Genomic DNA, 17424 nt, shown 5'->3' on the forward strand with positions numbered 1-17424 from the left:
ACTTCCTCTCCGTATGAAAAATTTATGTCTACATTTTTTAAGTCCCTCTTTTTTGTTTTAATGTTGTCATCTTTTACATATTGACATCTGTTTCCCTATTTTCAGTGTTTTAGCTTTGGTTTATTTTTGTGACTTCCCTATCTGGGTTGATATCTGGTTGCTCTGTCCTGTGTTCTAGGCTTGGGTTGTTATCTGATGTTATTGATTTTCTAACTGGAGGGCTTCCTTTAGTATTTCTTGTAATTTTGGTTTGGTTTTTGCAAATTCCCTAAACTTCTGTTTATCTGAAAATGCCCTAATTAGTTTTGCTGGATATATAATTCTTGGCTGGCAATTTTTTTCCTTCAAAGCTTTATATATGTCATCCCATTGCCTTCTTGCCTGCATGGTTTCTGCTGAGTAGTCTGAGCTTATTCTTATTGACTCTCCTTTGCAGATGACTTTTCGTTTCTCCCTAGCTGCTCTTAAAACTCTCTCTTTATCTTTGGTTTTGTCAAGTTTGATTATAATGTCTTGGTGACTTGTTTTTCGGATCTACCTTATGTGGGGTTCAATAAGCATCTTGGATAGATATCTTGTCATCTTTCATGATATCAGGTAAGTTTTCTGCCAACAAATCTTCAACAATTTTCTCTGTATTTTCTGTTATCCCCCCATTCTGGTACTCCCATCACTCTTAAGTTATTCCTCTTGATAATTCTTAGAGTTTTCTTCATTTTTTAAATCCTTTTATCTGATTTATCCTCAAATAAGTTGGTGTCAACTACTTTGTCTTCAATATCATTAATTCAGACTTCCATTGCCTCAATTCTGCTCCTATGACTTTCTATTGAGTTATCTAATTCTGACATTTTATTGTTAATCTTCTGGAATTCTGGTTGCTGTCTCTCTATGGATTCTTGCAGTCTGTTAAATTTGTCATTATGCTCTTCTCTAATCTTTTAATTTCCTCTATTGCATGTTCTGCGTTTTGCTTAATTTCCTTCCTAATATCTTGAAGAGTTCTGTATATTAATCTTTTGTATTCAGCCTCTGGTAATTCCAAGAAATTTTCCTCCTCTGGAAAATTTCTAGATTCTTTATTTTGGGAGCTTGCTGAAGCCATCATGGACTGCCTCTTTATATGATTTGATACTGACTGTTGTCTCTGAGCCATCAATAACTTATTATATTTATTTATTTTATGTTTGCTTACTCTGTCCTAGCTTCTTGTTTTGTTTTGATATGCCCAAATAGGCTGCTTTTGTGAGCTAGTTTGATTATTGGCACCTTTGAAGCTCCAATGTCCTGTCACCAGGTGGTTGGATCTGTTACTAGGTATGTGAGCTCAGGAGCCTGCCCACTCCTTCTGTATGAATTCAGCTCAGGTGCCCAGGTAGATAGCCACCAAATGTGTGGTGCAGGCTCTCACCTATAGTCCTAGACAGGCATGGGTGATTGGTGTAGGCACAGTCATCTGGCTGCAGCAGGGGGACACACTTTGAGCAAGGCAGGGGGCTGATGGCCGCCCCCAAGCATCCAGGAGGATGGTGTGTTCCTGTTCCCTAGAGCACATAGGTGGGTGGGTTTTGCAGCTGGACTATGAGCACTTAATGCTGTTGGCTGTAAGGACTGGGGGGCACATCTTATTCTTGGGGCCCTATCGCAGGTGGCTAAGGTGGCATGGGTGGAGCTACCAGTCCTTAGGCCCCTGATCTGGGTAGATGAAGACCCTCCTTAATGGGCAGAGCAGAGTCAAATGTCACAAACCTGCCACTTCATAGCTGAAACGGTTCAAGTTAGACTGCAGGTGTACAGCCTGTTGTACTGCGGTAATGAGGGCCTACGCTGTTGAAATGGGCCCACACAAGTCTATGCAGGGGGAAAGGCACTCAAAGTTCGTGGATCCCTTATGCCTGTGTCTAGGCAAAGAAGCTGTGCCTACCCTTAGTTCCTGGCTTAGGGGAGCCGGCAGTTTATTTTTTCCCATTTGTTAATTTGTTCACTCTCCAAGGCTGGGAGAATGGCTCAGGGCATGTGATGGATCCTACTTCCGGCCCAGGGAACTTGGCAATTGCTGAAGCCGGTCTGGGACCCAGTGCAGAGCAGGGAGTGGGGAGGTAAATGGGAGGGAGGATTTTCCTTGAGGGGGGTGTTTTTGATCCGCGCGTTAGGCTGGACGCAAATACGTATCTTTTGGCAATCTAGGGCTGCTTCTTGCTGTTTCTGCGTGGCCGAGTAGACTCTCAGCTGCTGGGTCTCTCCCTGTGTGGAATACACATTGTGAGCACTGATGCTTGCCTGCCTCACCACTCATCCCTGAGCTGATCAGGCCTGAAGGGTTCAGGCTCTCACCAGGTTAGGTCCGGTAACCCCTCATTGCTTCCGAGCCATCTCTTGCTCCCCCTACCACTCAGTCCAGTTCCTCAACTTTGTTTTTGATGTTCAGGGCTCCTAGACTGTCATATATGATCGAATCATTTGTTTTTTTGGGTCTTTGCTGTAAGAGGGTCCACCGGAAGCGTCTGACTACTCCGCCATCTTGGCCCTGCCTCTCAGCAGCCAACTGTTTAACCACAGTGCCACCAGGGCTCCTTTCCACAGGTATAGGTATTAGTATTTACAACACAATTTTGGGGGACACAGTTCAATCCATAACACCTTTCTGTTACAAATAGGTTTTTTCCTGGTCACAGAATGAGTAAGCTTTTACCCTTCAGTGCACATCTGCTTGCACACAATGTTCTAATAAACCTGGGAGCATGAACACCTGTTTTCTGAGTTGAGACGTGCCTGCTGTCAGCACATCCAAGACCATGCCATTCAATTTATCCCTCCAACACCCAGCACAGAGCCAAGCATCGCAGGTATCAGGACAGACGCCACGCCAATACAAAAGTTTGATTTCATGGGCAATTAAACAGGGTCTCCATGCTGGATGAAACTGCCACTCACAGCCCAGGATTTCTGGTTCCACCAACTTGAGCACGCAACAGCTTAACTGTCAGCTGTAGCCAGGAGCAAACGGAGGCCTGTAGCTGCTTTATTTCCTAAACATTACTATTTTTCTTGGTGTAAATAGTCTGGGCTAGTGATTTAACAGAAGCAGGCACAGTTTAAGTGTGAGGCTAAATACACATCGGATAAAAAAAAAAAAAAGATCTGTAATGTGACGCACATTCAGGGCAGCAAACAAAATAGAATGAGGGTCTCCATGCAGGGAAGGGCGTGATGGAGAGCTACTCCAGAAGGAATGCAATGCTATGGCTGGCGGCTGTCAACCAACATGGTGATGATACGAAAGGAATAACTGAAGGGCCTGCTGCATGATCAGAGCTGCATGCTCTGAATTTGCTGACTTGTGGAGCTTTCCTGTATGTTAAACCTTTGGGAAAATACTGATTTTCTTCTTTGCTCAATTGAAAACTCATCACCAAAGAAAGAACATGGACTGAGGAACAGGGAGGGAATTGGGATGCTCCCACGAAGTCAGAGGACAGGAAGTGTACAGGAGGCCTATTCTCTGGCTGGGGAGGCACCCTGATGTGGGGCAGGAGCCACCCTCCAGTTGGGAGGCACTCCAATGGGGACAAGGGAGTCACCCTCAGTCTAATCAGCTCTCATCTTCAGGCTCCATTTGTTGTTGGTAAGAAAAGCAACACAATGTCTGCCTGCACTGGGTACATCCTAAATATGTATTTCATGGCTATTTTGGAGAGGAAAATATATTTATAGCTCCTTTAGTGCCATTCTGGTCTACTGCGTAAATACGTAAATTAGGCTCCGTGATCCACAAAGCAAAATGCCTCGGAATAATTTGTGTAAATAAATCATCTGCAAGCACCCACTGCTAGTTCCACTGCCGTCCCAGGGCCTTCACAGACACTGTGGCAGAGGAAACGTGTGCACAACAGAGAGACGAGCGTGCAGGCCAGGCTGTCCTGGTGGCGCTGCCCATTGGCCCTGTCCCTGATGGCCATCTCTAGGAAGAAGAGGGGCTCTAGGCTCTAGCCCATTGCTACTGTCATCAGCTGCTGTTCCATTCTTGTTTCTACATTATGGTGGCCGTGGGGCTGTTAAGTAGCATTTGCAGGGGTTGAAATGAGGATGAGTAAGAGGAAGAGGCAGCCCTGCCACCCTCTCAGGCTGCCTGAGCCACCCTGTCTGCACCAGCCACAAATCTGGTGGGCTTCTAGTCTCCCCAGGGCAAGGGTTGGCTTGATGGGAAGACAGCAGGCCAAGCAGATGCCCTGGAGCCATGGGGCTGCCCAACTCAACATGCCTCAGTCTTCCCAGGAACCTAGATGTGAGGACACCCTAGTGTGGCCAGGTGGCCCCATACCAAAAAGTGTTGTTATTTTGTTGTTGTTGTTAGCTGCCATCAAGTTGGCCCCTTAATCATGATGACCCCATGTACAAAGGAACAAAATGCTGCCTGGTCCTACACCATCCCCATGATCAGCTGTGGATTGGATCGTTGTGATCCATAGGGTTTTCACTGTCTGATTTTCAGAAGTACAGAGCCAGGCCTTTCTTCCTAGTCTGTCTTAGTCTGGGAGCACTGCTGAAACCTGTTTAGCATCATAGCAACATGCAAGTTCCCCTAATAGATGGGTCGTGGCTTCACATAAGGTGCACTGGCCAGGAATCAAACCTCCGTCTCCTGCATGGTAGGTGAGAATTCTACCACTAAGCCACCACTGTCCCCTCATACCAAAAATAACCCCCCCAACACAAAACAGGACCCACATGCTGAAACTGGTGCTGGGGCCGACCACGCTCCCTTCATAAACCACTCCCCAGCCTGGAGAAAGTCTTGCCAGTGTGCTTCGGTGAAGAAAATGAAACGATCCACGGTTAATGTTTTGTGTAATGAGGCTTGCAATAGATGGCAGCTGAGATTCAAAGCCTCAAGGTACCACAAGGTATTTAAATATTGACAATCCTTAAAAGTATTGCATTCGACTCTTAGTTGCTGCTGGCTGAGTCACTGAAGGGAGAGGCGTTTTTCTCAACTCTCGATGGAAGGAGAGACCCCAAGTCAAGCAGCCGCTCTGGTTCCCTGAATGGTCAAAAAGGGAACATCATTGGCAACATGCTTCCAAATGCTGAGCAACAAAATGGAAGTGAAAGCAAAATCCTTAGCGCTCATTTAAAAAGCCAGCATCTTCCAAGCCAACTTCTCGTGGTAGCTGAGCCCCTCAAGGGTCAATTTCCACAATTGGGCACCAGCCCTACTGAGCTCAGACCTCCAGCGGACTTCAGAAGGCTCCTCCATCTCCGGGAGTGTGAACCTCGAGCCAGGGTCCCAATTAGTTCTTACACCAACTCTCAACTCCCCAAAGCTGCACACAAAACCCACAGGCCTCCTCTTTTCTTCATGAGGGCAGGTGGATGAGCATACACAACCGAGGAGAAATTAAAGGGCCTCCCAGGCCGGCCCGAGGAGCAATGCCTTAGCGTTTCTTGGAAAGTGTTTGGACTGTGTTCCCAAGTGTTAAAATTTTAAGTCCACGTGCAGGCGTCTGCCCAGTGATGCATGGCCGTCCCCACCAGCCCATCTCTGACATGCAATGCTCCCTCCAAAGACAGCTTGGGGCACCTGAGGAACAGGGTGATGACACCTTCCATGAGGTTTTTTAATTGTAAACTAAACTTTCCATTTTGAGGTAACTGTGGAGTCCCACGCAGTTACGAGAAATAACACAGGGAGATCCTGCATGTCCTTCATCCAGCTTCCCCAATGTTTGTTGTCAGTTGCCATGGAGTCACCTCCAATTCATGACGACCTTATGTACAACAGAACGAAACGTTGCCTGGTTCTGCACCATCTCCATGATCACTGGTATGCTTAAACCCATTGCTGAGGCCACTGTGCCAATCCACCTCATGGAGGGTTTCCCTCATTTTCTGCTGACCCTCAACTTTACCAAGCATGATGTCCTTTTCTAGCAATTGGTCTTTCCTGTTGATGTGTCCAAAGTAGGTGAATCAAAGTCTTGCCATCCTCACTTCTAAGGAGCATTCCGGTTATATTGCCTTTAAGAATATTCACTATTCTTTGCCAATACCACAGTTTGAATGTATTAATTCTTCTTCTGTCTTCTTTTTCCATTGTACAGTTTTCACATGAGAATGAGGCGATTGAAAAGACTATGGCTTGGGTCAGGTGCACCTTACTCATCAAAGTCACATCCTGCACAGCTATAGTACAATATCATAACCAGGGTATTGACATTGACATGGCCAAGATCCAGAACATTTCCATCACCACAAAGGTCCCTCCTGTTGCCCTTTTATAGCCACACACCCAAGGGGTTTTATTCTATACTCAGGAGACAGGCCTTCAGGTAGAAGAAAGGTACTCAGTAAGACTATTCTTAGGTTCTCCAGTACAAGGCTTCTTAATCTTTTTTTGTGCCATGAACCCTTGGGAAATCTGGTGACTCCCAAGAATGCCTTTCTCAGAATGGTTCTGTTAGTTGCCATCTAGTTGGCTCTGACTCATGGAGACTCCATATATAACAAAATGAAACGTTGCCTGGTCCTTCACCATCTTCGTGATCATTGGTATGTTTGAATTCATTGTTGCAGCCGTTCTGTTGATCCATCTCACTGAGGGTTTCCCTTGCCTTCACTGGCCCTCCACTTTACCAACCATGATGTCCTCCTCCAGCAATCAGTTCCTACTGATAATGTATCCAAGTAAATGATTCAAAGTCTTAGACAATATTTGTGATCCATAGGGTTTTCATTGGCTAAATTTTGGAAGTAGGTCACCAGACCTTTCTTCCTTATCTGTCTTAGTCTGGAAGCCTCTGAGACCTGTCCACCTGGGGTGACCCTGCTGGCATTTGAAATACTGGTAGCATAGCTTCCAGTACCATAGCAACATGCAATGTTTTTAGAAACATAAAACACATAAAATTAAAAAGGAAATCAAATATATTGGTAATACTTAAAATTACTCAGTCTCCCAGAAACACTGAAGGTGTGGGTTCTGTGTGTTTCTGTTTGCACTACTTGTTTAGCTACATGGCTCTTTGGAAGATTTGTGGAGAGAATAGGTTTAGGTGATCACCATTATTCTAGGGCACTCAGAAGTCTACCCTTTCTTTATGAACATGTTAAATATCAAGGTCTAGCAGGGAGACTTCTAACTACCATAATTTCAAAGCAATGATGAGTATAAACAATATTTCACAATATCTGCAGTAACTGTGATGTGATATGAAAATATCTGTAATTTCTCTTGCTTACAGTCAGAGGTACTGCTATACTTAAGCAATTTGTTACCAAGAGCCATAATTGACTAAATCATGCTAAATTTAATGCTAAATTTTAGTTAGAGGTGAGTGAAAATAAATTTTTTTTTTTCCCACTAGAGCTCATGGAGCCCCTGAATTCTATCCATAAATGCCTTGGTAGGCCTGAAACGTTAGCTAAGTAACCTTTGTTTTAAATGTTCTTCCTAGATTTGGGGAGAAAAGTATTTTATGGGGCTCTTGCCACTGGCCTGCCTTCCCTTCAGCTCCACATCTCCTAGATTTGGGCACGTACTCACTCAGACCTTTAACTCATAGCCCTCTGCAAAAAACCAATAAACCAAACCCGTTGCCATCGAATTGATTCTGACTCATAGCGACCCTATAGGACAGAGTAGAATGGCCCCATAAGGTTTCCAAGGAGCAGCTGGTGGATTTTAACTGCTGAACTTTTTGGTTAGCAGCTGAGCTCTTAACTTCTGTGCCACCAGGGCTCTGAGCTCTGAAAATGCTCTTGAAGCAGGAGTCCTCAAGGGGGAGCTGGTTGGCTATCCAAGAAGCCACCTGCTTTCATAGGTGGGGGGGAGTCACGTGACCATAGACAACCTCTACTCCATCCTCCTCTGCCCAGCTCAGGCGCCTCTCTGATTTATGGCCTTCGGTTTTCAGAATAGTCCAAATGCCTGCTCAACACATATAGTCAGGACCCACCAGGCTAGCAGGCCTGTATTTGTGAGTTCTTGACCAAAGGTTTTCTCATATTGCCTTTAAATAAAAATGTCTTTGTTCTTATGTACTAAGTCTCTCCTCAGAAGTTTCCAGAAAATATTTCTAACTAGTAATCACTCAAAAGCAATTCAGGGGGCAGCGGACAACTCTCTTACACAGTGAGGTATAACTTTGGGGATCTTTCTTCTTGGTCTAATACCAGTTCCCAGTTGCAGCAGAGTCAACCACAACTCATGGTGACTCCATGTGTGTCAGAGTGGAGCTGTGCTCCATAAGGTTTTCAATGGCTGTGATCTTTAAGGAGTAGATTCCCAGGCCTTTCTTCCAAGGCACCTCTGGGGGGACTTGAACCTCCAGTCCTCTGATCAGCAGCCAAGCGCATTTACCGTTTGCACCACTCAGGGGTTTCTTTTTAGTTTAATAAAGACCAAAAACCAAATCCATTGCTGTTAAGTTGATTCCAACTCTTAGCGACTCTAAAGGACAGAGTAGAACTGCCCCATAGAGTTTCCAAGGAGTATCTGGGGGATTTGAACTGCCAACCTTTTGGTTAGCAGCCATAGCTCTTAACCACTATGCCACCAGGGTTGCCTCTTAGTCTAATAGCTTCTTTAAATATTAGACTAAAATGCTTTCAACTTGGCAGGGTAGGGTGGGATGACTCATTTCCCAAATGCATCCCTGGCCACCTACCCAGTTGCTGAGCACTTTCATGCTCAGACATCCATGGTCAACCAGTAGCAACCTGAAGGGCACACTGAACCTGCCCAGTGTTCCTGTGCTGGCTGGTGCCCTCTGGCCCCACGCAGTAATATCCAACACAACCCCAAGTCCTTTGATGTATAACATAACTCAACAGACATTCATTTTTCAATAATGGCTATCCCCAGTTATTAAAGTTGAAGAGAAATAAGGGAAAATAATTCCTAAGGTAGATAGAGGAGGGAATGGTTCTTAGACATTCTATTCAAGAGCCTCAACGATGAAGCAAATGCATTGTCACTTTCATGATTAGTTTAAGAAGAGTCATAATGATCAGAAAAGATGTGGCTCTTTCTATCCAGGCTGCCAGCATTTAGGATCCTAAGGTCAGTCCCTGAAGACGCTCTTAGCTCTCACAGATGCATCCAAAATGTTCTTCTGTCTGTCCCCATCCTCCTGTGCATATTTCTGAGAATGACAGCGTTGCCCTGAGTGTGTGCGGTGTGGCTAAAGCACCATGAATCGAGCGCTGTTGAGGTTAACAGCACGGCCGTGATTATGAACACTGACGGAGGAGAGTGAGAGTGACCCTTTCGTTGTAGCAGAATCGCCTTCTTTATCTTGGCACTGCCAGGCACCTCTCAGATGCTGACAGAGGAAGAGGCTGCAGGGTCTGACACAGGACTCTGTTAGAAATGCAGCTCTCGCCTCGGCTGAAACAACCATTTCTTTGGCAGCACTTGATGTCTCTGATGGCCTCTGATGGCCAGCATCAAGTACTCAGGCGGAGGGCTCCGGTCAGGCCCCTATCTGACAGTCCCACCGCCCCCACCTGACCTGATAGCACCACAGCCCCTACCTGAGGGTCCTACTGCCCTTACCTGACCTTAGGCTCTGCAGTCCCCACCTGACCAAGGCCCTGCCCCTACCTGACGGCCTGGCCTCTATGACATAGCCTGTGGTGGGTGTGCTGCCAGTGTTTCCCTCCGTCCACTGCAAGGTCAGCTCAGAGGCGGATTTGGTGACTAAGACGTCTCTGGGGGAGCCCGGGGAGCCTGTGGAATAAAAAGAACAAAAAGTTCAATATTGTGGACACTCCTCATCACCCAGCATGGTCTAGTCCCCTGACAGGTTACACAACCTGCTCCACCTCCATTTCCTTGTCTTACTAAGGAACACCGACACTCGCCTCATGCTCAGGGACTGATGGACGCCATGCTCCAGCAGTTTCCCAGTAGTTTGCTCTGCCGCCCTCGCTAGACAAGTATTCCAGCAAGGCCTGAACTGCTTGCTACCTGGGAAGTTACATGGCCCCTCCTGATGACACGTAAGAGCTTTAAAATTTTCTTGTCCATTTATTTAAAAAATTGATTCCTCTTAGTTTCTTCTGTTTTCCAAAACTTTATATGCTGAACATATACTAAATATTTGTGTATCTATAGTTAACAAGTGTTATGGATTGAATTGTGTCCCCCAAAAATCTGTGTTGGAATCCTAACCCCTATACTTGTGGTTGTAATCCCATTTGGGAATAAGGTTTTTCTTTGTTATGTTAATGAAGCCCTAACAGTATAGGGTGTGTCTTAAACCAATCACTTCTGAGATTTAAAACAAGCAGATGGGCACACAGAAGCAAGCAGAGATGGGAGAAGATAGTTGCCATGCCAAAAAACTGAAGCTGGAAAGAGACAAGGACCTCTCCCTAGAGCCAACAGAGAGAGAAAGCCTTCCCCAGAGCCAGCACCCTGAATTCAGGTTTCTAGCCTGGTGGTGTAGTGGTTAAGCACTACAGCTAACCAAATGGTCGGCAGTTCGAATCCACCAGCCACTCCGTGGAAACCCTATGTGGTAGTTCTACTCTATCCTATAGCGTTGCTATGAGTCGGAATCAACTTGATGGCAGCGGGTTTGGTTTTTTGGTTTAAACTATGAGAAAGTAAGTGTCTGTTTGCTAAAGCTACCCACTTGTGGTACTTTTGTTATAGGAACACTAGGAAACTAAGAATTTGGCACTGAGAAGTAGAGTGCTGCTCGAACAAATATCTAAAATGTGAAAGTGCTTTTGGAATTGGGTAACGGGTAGAGGCTGGAAGAGTTTTAAGGTGCCTAATAGTAAAAGCCTAGATTGCCTTGAAGAGGCTGTTTGTAGAATTATGGACGTCAAGGGCAATTCTAGTGAGGGCTCAGAAAGAAGTGAGAAGAGCTGTGGAGAAAGTCTCTATCGTCTTAGAGAATACATATGACACCATCAACAGAATGTTGCTAGAAATGTGGGCATTAAATGTGCTTCTGGTAAGGCTTTAAAAGGAAACGATGAACATGTGATTGGACATCGGAGGAAGCGCAATGCTTTTTATGCAGTGGCAAAGATCTTGTCTGAATCATGTTCATATGTTTGGTGGAAGGCAGAACTTGTAAGTGAAGAAACTGGATATTTGGCTGAGGAGATTTCTAAGCAAGATCTTAAAGGGTCTGCATGGTTTCTCCTTGCCACTTATAGTAAAATGAACCGTGCAAAATGAAAACAGAACTTAAAGATTTGGAAAATTCTGTTGTACAAACTGAAGACATGTGCCCTAAAACTCTCACCCAGGACTTGCTGACTGAATCTTTTGTTAAAGAGATTAAGCCTGTGACTGATGGATCTAACCAACTACCACAGCAGAAAACTCATCAGCTTAGATCAGGGGACAGAGACAGGACAAAAGAAAGGAAAGCTGTTTGCCTCTTGGAATTCTATAGGCAGGAAACAGGCCAAAGGAGCTACATCTGTTGTCCTCCAAGAAAAGAAAAGGACCATCCCTGTTGGAAGGAACACTAGAAGCAGGGCTGACTCGGTTTCAGACGGCAGAGCCACAGCCTCCTAGGTTTCAAAGAGTCAGATCTCCAACTTGGTTCCAGAGCATGGGGCTGCCATTAAGGTGTGCCAAGGGGATGGGGCCACCGCCCAAAGCTGAGGGAGCGGGGCTGCCATGCCCAAGGGGCAGAAGAATGGAGCTTTCGCGGGGTGGGGAGGGGTTACTTCCCAGATGGACTAGGAGAATGTGTCTGCCCAAAGCAGAGGGAACAGAGTTGACGTCCTAGTGGGCCTGGAAGGCAGGGCTGAAGCACAGGGCCGAGGGGCCTCCATCCAGAATCCAGAGAGCATGGCCAACACCCAGAGTCTGAAGGGTGGGGCCATTGCACAGATAGTCTCAGAGAACACAGGATTATTTTCAAACCTTGAGAGTTAATGTAGTTTGTTCTGCTGGGTTTTGGACTTGCTTTAAAAAAAGAAAAAAAGCATTACTATCAAGTCAATTTCAACTAATAGTGACCCTATAGGACAGAGTAGAACTTCCCCATAGGGTTTCCAAGGCTGTAAATCTTTACAGAAGCAGACTGTCACATCTTTCTCCTGTGGAGAGGCTGGTGGGTTCAAACTGCTGACCTTTCAGTTAGCAGCCAAGTGCTTTATTTTAACCACTGTGCCCCCAGGGATCCTTTCGGACTTGCTTGGTATCAGTTATCCCTTCCTTCCCTCTAATCTCTCCTATTTGTGATGGAAATGTCTACCTTGTGTCTGTTCCTCCATTATATTTTAGAAGCAGACAACTTGTATTCTAGATTTCAGAGGTTCACAGATGAAGGAGAATTTTGCCCCAGGATGGAATACGCCTAAAATCTCAACCATATTTGATTTAAATGATTCAGAAGTGAGATTTTGGACTTGGAGTTGACTTAAGACTTTTGGGATGAAGTGATGGGGTGAATGTATTTTGCATGTGGGAAGGACATGAATTTTGTTTTGGTGGGGGGCAAAGGGTAGAATGTTATGGATTGAATTATGTCACTCAAAAACCTGCGTTGTAAATCTTAACCCCTAGACTTGTGGTTGTAATCCCATTTGGGGATAAAGTTTTCCTTGTTATGTTAATGAGGCCATATCGGTAGGATGTGTCTCAAACCAATCTCTTGAGCACAAGAAGCAAGGCGAGATGAGGAAAGATAGTTGCCAGGCTGAGAAACAGAAGCAAAAAGAGACGAGGACCTTCCCTCAGAGTCGTCAGAGAGAAAGCCTTCCCCTAGAGCCAGCACCCTGAATTTGGACTTTTAGCCTCCTAAACTGTGAGGAAATAAATTTCTGTTTGCTAAAGCCACCCATTTGTGGTATTTCTGTTAGAGCAGCACTAGAAAACTGAGACAGCAAGTCCACCTGTAGAATCTGATTCTAATTCATGCTCTTTCGTAAACATTCCCGGGTTTAGGCGAGCACTGAGCTGCTCTGTTGAGAGTGCAGACAGATCCTAGCTATGTGAAGCACAAGGTGAGAGGTTTACTTTGTAAAGGACACTGAGCCTTCTGCCCCGAGAGCTCCACTTACCCTCCACTGGCCCGGCTGTGACATTTGCTTGTATCTCGGGTCCATAGGTGATGGTGCGTGCTTGTACCCGGAAAAAGTAGGTCACTCCTTTTGTGAGGTCCCGCACCTTTAGCCAGCGCTGCCAATTCCCTTTAATGTCCACTGTCACCACCTTGCTCACCCCTGGAACCATCCGGAAGCAAAGAGAAGAGAAAAAGGGGGTCTCAAGACAGAGAAGCAATTGAGCTCCGTATATTGTGTCGAGATAATGCTGCAGTGTGCGAAGAAAGTATTTCTCACAGTTAGTAGGAGTTGAAGCAGTGATAATAGGCAATTTTCAGCACAGATAAGTGTAATTAGGGTTTAAACTTGATAAGTGGGTACTGGCAAAGGGAAAAAACAAATCTCACAGCACAACTAGGAGGGGACAGCCATCTCACTAACTACATCTTGAGAAGAAATACACAGCTTATCAGCAAATGTGAGGAGAGGCACGGCCCTGCCCTGTCTCTGGGTCAGGCTCCCTGGAGAACATTCCAGCAAGCATCCCCTTCCCATGATGCTCTGAATTGTACAAAGTCCTGTGTCACTTACATAGGTGAGCTCCCTGACTTTGTCATACCAACAAGTTGTCATCCTGTTGAGTCCGACTCATGGTGACCCCATGTGTATCAGAGTAGAACTGTGCTCCACAGGGTTTTCAATGGCTGATTTTTGGCACCTTTCTTCCAAGGTGCTTCTGGGCAGCCTGGAACTGCCAACTGTTTTTACCGCCCAGGGATTCCTCTCATCCATACACCAAAAATAAAAAAATAAACCCACCAAACCAGTTGCCTTCCAGTTAATTCTGACTCACAATGACCCCATGTGTGTAAGAGTTGAACTGTGCTCCAACAGGGTTTTCAATGGCTGATTTTTCAGAAGTAGATTGCCAGGACTTTCTTCCAAGGTGCCTTTGGGTAAACTCAAACCTCCAGCCTTTGGGTTAGCAGTCAAGCTCATTAACAGTACCACCCAGGGACTACGACTTAATCATACGGAAGAGAATAATCTGGAAGACACCCAGGGAGACACCTGTTTTAGAAAATGCACTTCACTTGAAAATTTTGCTTTGCAGGGACGAGGAGTCAAGATGAGGATGCTCCATCTGGAATCTCCCCAACAGGCATAGCAAAGAGGTGGAGTCCTCTACAAGGTGCCCCCAGCCTGAGGCCTCAAAGCACCAAAGAAGTCACTAGAACCTCACTGTGGTCCTTGAAGCAAGGATGAAGAAAAACTTATCACCACAAGTATAGATGCCTCGACTCAGAGAACTCGACAACGTCAAGACATGTAAGCAAGCTCTGCCGAGGAAGCAGCTTTCACACAGAAATAGGTGAACGAGTGAATAATGTAAGCATGTTGCTGGCTATATTAAGTATAATTAGAAAACAGGATATAACATTTTGGGGGAGGATCAATCCTGAAAATTTCACAAATGTAGCATTTCTCAAAAGGGAAAATGGGGTTCTTTGGTTAAACCAGTTTGAAAAGGCTGCATTTGGAAAAAGTTAAATGAGTTGTTTTTTGCAGGACTTCTCAGGGCTTTCAGCATACTAATAATATCTACTGGCCATCTCTTGGAGAAGGAGCCCTGGTGGCACAGTGGTTAAGGGCTCGGCTGCTAACCAAAAGGTTAGTGGTTCAAACCCACCAGTGGTTCCTCAGGATAAAAGACCTGGCCATCTATTCCCATGAACTTTACAGCTCAGAAAACACTATAGGGCAATTCTACTCTGTCATATAGGGTCGCTATGAGTTGGAATCGACTCAACGGCAACAGGATCTCTTGGAGGAGGATATTAGGATGCAGTGTTTCCAAGACATGTTAGTCAAAAGAACTCTTTTTCCATGGAATATCGTTTGGAAAGCTGTGCTTGATGGTCCACGCCTCCTATCCATGGTCCAGCTGGTTACCGCCAACACCCTACACAACTGAGAATGTGGCTCCCAAAATGCTCCATGGGTGTGGGAGGATTGTGTGGTGCTACCCAACACTTTAATACTAGAGGAGTCTTGACAGAGGCAAAACTGAACCAAATACCTTCTTACTACTCAATGGATCCATCTGTCAAAGTTGGCAAAGCAAAGCTCTCTAATCTGAAAGCCTCCAAAATATCTTCTAACTCGCACACTGTTTACACATTATGCCTTTTATAAAACATTCATTCAGCTACATCATTCTCTTCCAAATTATTTCAGAGCAATTTTTACTGTTTTTGAGTGACCCTTCAAATTTGGTCTTTTCTGCAGAGAAATGGGGGCTATGTCTTTCCAGAGAGCCTGGCCCTCATCTTGCTCAAAGAATGGGTCCCAAGGATGAAAATTTGCACACACAGTGACTGTCTTCAGAAAATGATTGGATTCTATCAGATTTAGAGCTATTTTGGACAGCAATGACTGATTTCTCCCCAGAGCAAAAACATACCCATGTGCAGATTTTGTGAGTTCTATCCCAGCGGGAGGTAGATCTGGTCAGCCTTCTCCTCATCTCAAATGTGTCAGAATTTTATTTATTTAGCCCATTTTTAAACCATGCCCTGGACTACAAAGCCTCAGCATGCAATCACGTAAAAATACTGCCATTTAAAATGTTTTAAAAAAAAACATAAAAATAGCTCTGCCATAAAATCAGATTCCCAAGAACATGGTGCTGTGTTCCTAGTAGCTGGGCTGTGATGCTCCAGGTGGTGCAATGCTCCAGGTGATGTGATGCTCTGGGTGCTGTAGTGCCCTGGGTGGTTGGGCTATGATGTTCCTGGTGGCTGGGCTGCAGTGATCCAGGTGGCTGCAGTGCTCCGGGTGGTTGGGCTGTGGCGCTCTGGGCAGCTATGATGCTCTGGGTGGCTGCAGTGCTCCAGGTGTGTAGGCTGTGGTGCACTCCAGGTGTGTAGGCTGTGGTGCACTCCAGGTGGCTGGGCTGTGGTGCTCCGGGTGGCTGGGCTGCGGTGCTCCAGGTGGCTGGGCTGCAGTGCTTCTGATGGCTGGGCTGCAGTGCTTCTGGTGGCTGGGCTGCAGTGCTCCAGGTGGCTGGGCTGCAGTGTTCCAGGTGGCTGGGCTGTGGTGCTCTAGGTGGCTAGGCTGTAGTGCTCCAGGTGACTGGGCTGTGGTGCTCTGGGTGCCTGTAGTGTTCCCTGCACTGACCAGAGGACTGGTGAGGGGATGGCCGTGAGTCCTGCCTCAGTGCACAGGGCTGAGCCAGGACTGACTTCCAGATGGAGTGACCCCGGGGCTCACAGTCACCAGTCACTGCCATGTTGTCCACCTCACTGGCCTGTGCTGATGGGTCCCTAGCCAGGAGTTTCCACAGGTCCCTCTCAGGTCCTGAGGTGGGGGACAGTGAGAGAGGCCTGAGGGTCCCCCATTAGAGCCACTGGCAGATGAGACCATTGTCCTACCATCTGTCTTTACTATCTTTACCACTTGAAAATATTTTATCTTCACAACTGCAAGTAGGTAGCAATTCACGCACACACACATATATAAACACATACATCACATCTTTGGCAATCTTCATCCAAGAACTAGCATTGCCACAGAGAGTGAATATGATTCTAGCCCCAGATGCAAATACCTGATGTTTTACTGCATTTGAAACCACGTTTCTGGGGAGGGAAGTGTACAGATTTTACGAGGCATTCTAAAATATTGACAATTGTTCGGAGACCTGGTCACTACTCTCAGTCCTGTGTGAATCCCTGGATCCAGCAGTTCCAGGATGAGGGCAGATTCCTCCTGGAGCTGCCCAAAGTTCAAAAGTATGTCTATGTCTGAGCAGCCACCGGCCTCCCACACGTGGGTCAGACTCGCCAACCGCCCTAGGGGAGGAGACACATAAAGAATTTGGTTTTTCTGGGGAGAAGAGGGGCTGGCTGGCTCCTGGGGAGAGGCTGATCCAGATCTGCAGACTTGGGGTGGCCGGGGCTGGGGGGAGTGGCTGAGCCCTGGGCAATGTGACCACAGTGAGTACAGGAACTGGCTTTGTCCTGTTCCAACCACTGTTGTCTGCGCAACCGCCCTTTTCCTTCATTGTGGCTGGGTCCCGTCAATTTCTGGTCATTTTCAGTCCTATAACAACGTGCTCTTACATTCAATGTAAAGTTTATCTCCTCCCTCTCCAGCCTCATCAGTCAAAGTGTTCCAAAGTGTCTCAGAGAGAACAGCTGCCAGGACAAGCATTTCCTGCTCCTAGTTTCTGGCAGGAGTTAATTCTCCTAGAAACATGCAGAGGTGGTGAGCAGGGTTGATCAGGCTGCGAGGCAGGGATGTGGAATGCGCCCCAGGGCTGGACTTACCCCTTGTGTGATGCTGGCACTCAATCTCTGTAGCCTCAGTTTCCCTACCCGTTCTGAAGTTAACAATGCCTGT

At 46.2% G+C, this 17424-nt stretch overlaps 1 protein-coding gene across 1 annotated transcript in view; it reads right to left on the bottom strand.

Moving 5' to 3' along the window:
- SDK1 (sidekick cell adhesion molecule 1) overlaps positions 1 to 17424 on the bottom strand; it is an 819863-nt gene that overhangs the window by 38154 nt on the left and 764285 nt on the right. Inside the window, exons 38-39 of the mRNA XM_004385956.1 lie at positions 13039 to 13200; positions 9605 to 9730 (exon numbers count right to left, since the gene is read on the bottom strand). Coding sequence (XP_004386013.1) covers positions 9605 to 9730; positions 13039 to 13200 — 288 coding nt within the window. The remainder of the gene's footprint in view (positions 1 to 9604; positions 9731 to 13038; positions 13201 to 17424) is intronic.

This window comes from Trichechus manatus, unplaced genomic scaffold (genome assembly GCF_000243295.1).
Source record: "Trichechus manatus latirostris isolate Lorelei unplaced genomic scaffold, TriManLat1.0 scaffold00151, whole genome shotgun sequence".
NCBI classification, from domain to species: domain Eukaryota; kingdom Metazoa; phylum Chordata; class Mammalia; order Sirenia; family Trichechidae; genus Trichechus; species Trichechus manatus.